At 44.9% G+C, this 6,432-nt stretch overlaps 1 protein-coding gene and 1 long non-coding RNA gene across 2 annotated transcripts in view; one reads left to right on the top strand and one right to left on the bottom strand.

Annotated features, from left to right (window-relative positions):
- chst11 (carbohydrate (chondroitin 4) sulfotransferase 11) overlaps window positions 1-5,280 on the top strand; it is a 10,110-nt gene extending 4,830 nt beyond the window's left edge. Inside the window, exons 2-3 of the mRNA XM_034865395.1 lie at window positions 3,089-3,318; window positions 3,506-5,280. Of these exons, the coding sequence (XP_034721286.1) occupies window positions 3,089-3,318; window positions 3,506-4,130 (855 nt within the window). The 3' untranslated portion in view covers window positions 4,131-5,280. The remainder of the gene's footprint in view (window positions 1-3,088; window positions 3,319-3,505) is intronic.
- The window catches only part of LOC117940014, a 33,640-nt gene that overhangs the window by 21,933 nt on the left and 5,275 nt on the right, over window positions 1-6,432 (bottom strand). The gene's annotated exons all lie outside the window — the stretch shown is intronic.

Below are 6,432 nucleotides of genomic sequence, written 5' to 3'. Positions count from 1 at the left end.
TCTCTCCCTCTCATCCTTTCATCGAAACCTACACAATTGACCCGACCGAGTTGCTTGAAGAGGAGAGGAAATAAACTGGCAGAAAGTGATGCAGTAGAAAGAAGAGACATAAGAAGAGGAACAGCGAGGGCAGAGCGGGAGATGACAAGATTTCCCCCCATTGTCTTTCTGTCCCATGCTAATTACAGCACTTGTCCTCCCCCTGGGACGGAAGGCCTCACGCCCGCTGCGACATTTGTGTGAGTCATAGCTTGAAAGATTTTCATCAACAAAGAGCCGCTATTCTCTATGTTAAGCCTCAGCGGGCTTTGATGTGTCGGCGTTAGCGTGAAAAGGAAGGAGTGTAGAGCACACACAGAGAGAAGAAATGGGGAGTGAGGCAGAGACGTTCATAATCCATCATGCCATGTCAGTCCTCAAAATGCTTTAAAGGACTGGTTGATATGACAGGGGACATGGTTTGATTAAGCAGAGGTAGCAACATGGAGAAATAATGGAACTACATTTTATCATGTGGACTTTCTTATGTGGAGATGTTGGAGTTATTTGTACAGTATGTGCACATCTTGTTGGAACAAGATGTTAAGTTGCGGGTGCGACCTCATGGGAAAAAGATTCATGTGTTGTTCCGTGCAGGCCGATGTCGACCTGTTGTGGGCACAGGTTGTTGAAGCAAGATTGACAATTGATGTGCACAGGGTCATTTTTTGAAGCAAAATCCATATGTCTAGCAGGTTAGTAATTCTCTAGTGGAAAAGGTTGTTCCCGTCAACCATGAACCTGTCCTTCCAGGTCCAAATAGAATTTTCTTGGTGTTTTTCCGATGTTTTTGTCAATTAATTCTGATTTATTTGTCACTTTGTCCGCTTTAAAAAAAAATCTGAGCTGGTTTGGTAACCGGTTTTTACAATTATTCTTGAAATTCATGGTCCACAAACCTCATTTGTGTTAAATTATACGTACATTTTTAGTTAACAAGGCAGAAATTATGAATTAATTTGGCTAATAGTTAAGATCAGAGGATGTTGAGTGGATCCCAGATGGGTAGATGTCAAAGTGTAGTCCAGATAATGTTTTGAAACCATAAAACAGTGGTTTTCAATTCAATGAAAGTAATCATTTATTTTACCTGAAAAATGTTGTATGGAATCATCCATTTTATTTTGGGGAAATTTGGTTGAAAAAAATCCATATTTCTGATATAAGACACTTTGAAAACAGGTCAATTTGACCCGAGGACAACACAAGGGTTAAAAGTTACATTGTTTGCACAGGAACGAAAATACCGTCTTCGTGGCTGTTAGACTGTTCGCACTCGGATGGGATGGGAAACTTTGTTTTGAATTGACAAAAGAGAGAAAAAGCTCCTAATTAAAGGTCCCATGGCATTAAAACTGTATGAGGTTTTTAATATCTATATGAGTTTCCCCAGCCTCTCTATGAACCCGCCAGTGGCTAGAAATGGTGTAAACCGAGCCCTGGGTCTTCTGCTCTGCCTTTGAGAAAATGAAAGCTCAGATCTGGCCCATCTGGACTCTTGCTCTTTATGAGGTCATAAGGGGCCTACTGAGGCATATATATAAAAGCAGCCAAAGAGCAACATGTCATGGGACCTTTAAGTATTAGAAAATGTTTCATGACTGTCCGTAACAATCTCCAAACCTTTCCTCCCACCTCTTCACCCAATTGATTTGTCACGTAAATAAAGACGGAGAGCATTACCATGTGACTTGCTGTGTCCCCACGGGACTACAAAATGGTGCTTCTTGAGAAAGTAGCAAGACTTTGAAACAGGACTTATGATTTTACGGTCATGCGTGGTTCCTTTTTTTTTTTTTTTATTTAACCTTTATTTAACCAGGAAAATCCCATTGAGATTACTAATCTCTTTTTCAAGGGAGTCCCGGCCAAGACAGCGGCACAGATCACAACAATTCCGTACATTACAGACAATTACATAACAATTTCATAAAACTATTTAAAACATTTACAGACCATAGATTTAATTTCCAAACCTTTGAGCAAGAGTTTAAACTTTTGTAAATTGTTCCATCTTTTTGCATTGAAAGAAAAACATCCATCCTTCAGGACTGCTTCAGTGTGTTATCATCAGATTAAAAGGTTCAAAAGATTGATTTACACCCATGTTTATGTACTGTAGCAAACTGAAGACATGGTTAAAGAGCGACCCTAAAGAGACATGCATGCTAACTTTTTAGTCAAGCTGTGTACGTGTCTAGCGCTCCGTGGTGGTCCCGGAGTTATTTCCGGCACTCCATGTCAGCCCTGGCCGCTAAAAGGCCACGCTTGTTGTGAGTGGGATGGAGCGGTGAAGATGCAGGCCTCAGTACAATCAAGTGCCCTGGAGGGGAGTCCAGACCCAAAGGAAAAACCATCAAGAGGCATATAAAAACACTCCTGTCCTCCAGCTCCTCTCTGCTTCAGAATCTTTTAATCCCTCCCCAGCCTCCTCCTTTCCCTCCTGCCATGGTCCACTTCATCACGGTTAATATGAGATATGCCTCAGATGAATGACTGCTGACTGGATTTGCACGTTTTGAAAACTTATCTGTATTATCCTCCCATATCATTATCTTCCTTTCTCAGTACCCGTGGACTCACCTCGATCCTAGTCTCAGATAGGGGAAAAGGATAGAGTGAATATAGAGATGAGCATGATAATAATGACTATCTGTCTTTTCACTCCATCTTTCTGCTTTGGTTCAGTTTCATTCATTTTAGAGTGCTTTATTGGCACGGTGAGTCTTTACACTGCCAAGGAAGTTAGATGGTAATAGTTGCAAAAAAGGTGTAAGGACAACAAAATGCTACATAAACAGGAAGTCATTGTGTCACAAATTAATGTTAATATACAACAAGTGTCTGCTGGGTTTCTTAGTCAGTGTGTAAATCAGAAGATGTAGTGGATAGACCCTGTTTTTACTGCGCTAAAACCCTGATGATGTACCGAATGTTTCATGTCAAGAGCTCCCAGTCTGCAGCTCTTCATACCCAGAAAGTTACTGAAAGCCCTTTGTTTTAATGTCCCTTTCTCTCTCTCCCACTCCCTTCTTCTCCGCCCAAACAGACAGAGTTGTCTGGAGCAGCCGTCCTCCACCAGGCCAGGAGGGATCAGGTAGTAGACGCCTGTCGCGTGTACAGTGCGTCAAGCCGTAAGCGCCGAGTCCTGACCCCCGGAGACCTCAAACACCTCGTGGTGGACGAGGACCACGAGCTCATCTACTGCTACGTCCCCAAGGTGGCCTGTACCAACTGGAAACGCGTCATGATGGTGCTCACGGGCCGGGGCAAATACAGGTGAGTAAAGCACCTGGCAGACATGGCCTAGAAAGGCCATTTATTGGCCTTTACCAATACTGTACATTGCTCTGTGATTGCACTGAAATGTACAGGACATGTGTTGGTGGTTGTACTTAGACCCCTGCATGTGGACCCCATTGCACCGTAAGTGGTTTCTCACTGTCCGTTTGTCTCTCGTCCACAGTGACCCAATGGATATCCCTTCCAATGAAGCCCATATCCCTTCCAACCTGAAGACGCTAAACCAGTACAGCATTGCTGAGATCAACCACCGCCTCAAGAACTACCTCAAGTTCCTGTTTGTTCGCGAGCCCTTCGAGAGGTTGGTCTCGGCATATCGAAACAAGTTCACACTCAAGTACAATTCATCCTTCCACAAGCGCTTCGGCACCCGCATCATCCGCCGCTACCGCAAGAACGCCACGCACGACGCCCTGCTCAACGGCGCTGATGTCAAATTCAAAGAATTCGCAGAGTACCTGGTGGACCCGGCCACGCAGCGTGACGGCCCATTGAACGAGCACTGGCAGACCGTCTACCAGCTTTGTCACCCGTGTCACATCCACTACGACCTAGTGGGCAAGTACGACACACTGGAAGAAGACGCTAACTACGTGTTGCGGCTGGTGGGTGTCGGCGACTCCTTGCGCTTCCCGAGCTACGCCAAGTCCACTCGTACCACAGATGCCATGACGGCCCAGTTCTTCAGCAATATCAGCACTCAGCAGCAGATTCAACTCTACCAGCTTTACAAGTTGGACTTCCACATGTTCAACTACACCACGCCCAGCTACCTCCGACTGGACTGATGGAGGACCGAGCTGGGACTCCAAGAATGGCTCCCTCGGTAACGGAGGGGCAACAAAATTAGTGGATTTTTTGGAGGCAAACTTGATTTTTTATTTTTTCATTTTTAACTGTCGTAACTTGCAGACGTGGGGGTCTTGATAAGACATATAGATGGGTGCTGAGAGAAAGGTAATGCGTGCTTGTCTGGGCATAAGGGGGAGGATGAACAATCAATCCTGTGACACAGGGAGCACTGATTGGATGAGAATGTGGACTAAATGGACCAAATGCATGCAAAGACTAAAGTGTGTGGGTGAAGCAGGTCTTCAAGGTGTTTCGAAAGGGGAACTCATCCTCAGAGGATGGACTTGATGAGGGATTCTTCTGATGATGTTCCCTACATGTTTAAACAAACCGCTGGCAAATTAGGCTGCTTCAGATTCTACAGAGCAAACAGCGGCCTCGCACGCGCCCTGACCCCAATGCATCGTGGGAGCTAAGCTTATCCCCCACCTCCCTCTGATCAATAGAGAAACTCCGTCAAATAGTAAGTCATGTCAGTGTGTCGGCATCCATCACCCGCGCCCTCATTACATTTCAGAGGGCTCATCCCTGCCTGGTCAAGGACGCCCTGTAATAGATTGCTAATGACTTCACTCCCAAGACCTCTCTGACTGTAACGATGGTGGGATGGCCTTCAGCTGACAAATGGTCTACGACGTCGGCAGAAGGGATCTCTTGTGACTACCTTGAGGACACGGAGAAATCGGAGACTCCTGCTGGAGCAGAAACATGTGGAAGTGTCTGATAAATCATTGCCTGTAACACCAAGCACCCTTAACACTTTGAGCAACGGGATGTGGTTTGAAAGGTACAGGATGTTCTCACGTGATTGGGCAAGTCTGAGCTGAAAGAAAGGAGGGGTTGCGGAAGGGTTCGAGGCACCGGATCTCGTGACCCCGCCCGGCCGTGCCCCAACAAGCGTGGACACATCCGGGGCCCCGCACCCACAAAGCCCCCGCTCAGACGACCAAACGCGTCTTTTAGTAATTTAATTAAGATTATCTTCATGCTTATTTGTTGTTTCTATTGTCTTATGAAGCATTGCTGCGAGCAGCAATAAGAAAAATGATTATTTAATTTGCTTTGTTGATTAAAGATTGAAAGATTTAATTGTTATTTTCTTCTGCGATGATGAACATTTCTAAAGGGTTTACGGTACATTTCGGCCCGTGGCTCGGTCCCTCCGGGTCTGGGACCATCAGCGATTCATGGGTTGTTTTCCATGTCCTGTTATGTCAAACATCTGGGGCCAAAATGGCTGCGAGAGCCTCAGAGATCCACACTCTGTGTTCAGTACACATCATTACCGTCAGCTAATTCGTGGAAAGTACCCCCCGTGCCCTCCCCTCCCCCGACCACAACATGCTAAATGCAAACATAGCTTTCAGTGTACATATCAGCAACACACAGCCCAGCTCACAGAATCAGAGACTGCATCTCATACTGTAATGTGATTAATGGTAGTGGATGCTAAGCAACGTCAAGGTTAATAACCGCACACTCCATCACGCTGGGAATTGCATTACAGGCTGTTGTGTAAGCATTATATGGATGGTGGGGGGGGGGGGGGGGGGGGATAGAGTGAGTGTGTGATTTAGTTTTTTACACCTCTGTGTAAATTACAAACCACTCCGGCTTCAAAGTGAAAGAGATTTTTTTCAAAAGCTGCACCCCTCTGTTGAGAAACAAGCTTTTTTTTGGTGCAGTCTGTAAGACTGAGTTTAATAAAGTCGTTGTTTCGGTGGAAAATTGACGCACCAACAGCAACCTAACCCTTCTTTATGACCTGATCTTGACCGTGTCCGAATCTGCAGTAGAGACCTGCATTTTTAACGCTTAGGCTAAAAAAGAAGAAGCAGTGAACGCTGGACCTTCAGGGGTCCCCCACAGCCCAAGGTACAATGATGGGGAAGAATTCGTGGTCCTTTAATTGTGACAATGTGTGAGAATATGGAAATATGCACAATGACAGCTGGGACTGGCAGCTAATGTAAATTTTTTGGGGGGTTTATTGGGTAATTGTAAAAAACCCAATATCATTTTGCATACAGTGGGTACAGTACTTTTGCTGCTTTATTATTAAAGATGATTTCATTGTTTGCTATGCAAGGCTACACTAATATTGTCTGTCTGTAGATAATGTGAGTAATATACACACAGCTTTGAAATGCGGGAGATGTTTTTTAATAATAATAATCCTAATATATCTTGTTTTGTCTTCCAAATTGAGCCCCAAACGGTCACTTTGCTGTTTCTGCA

This window comes from Etheostoma cragini, unplaced genomic scaffold (assembly GCF_013103735.1).
Source record: "Etheostoma cragini isolate CJK2018 unplaced genomic scaffold, CSU_Ecrag_1.0 ScbMSFa_1523, whole genome shotgun sequence".
In the NCBI taxonomy this organism is placed as follows: Eukaryota; Metazoa; Chordata; class Actinopteri; order Perciformes; family Percidae; genus Etheostoma; species Etheostoma cragini.
Note: the sequence above shows the minus strand (reverse complement) of the source record. Positions and strands in the feature narration are given on the sequence as shown.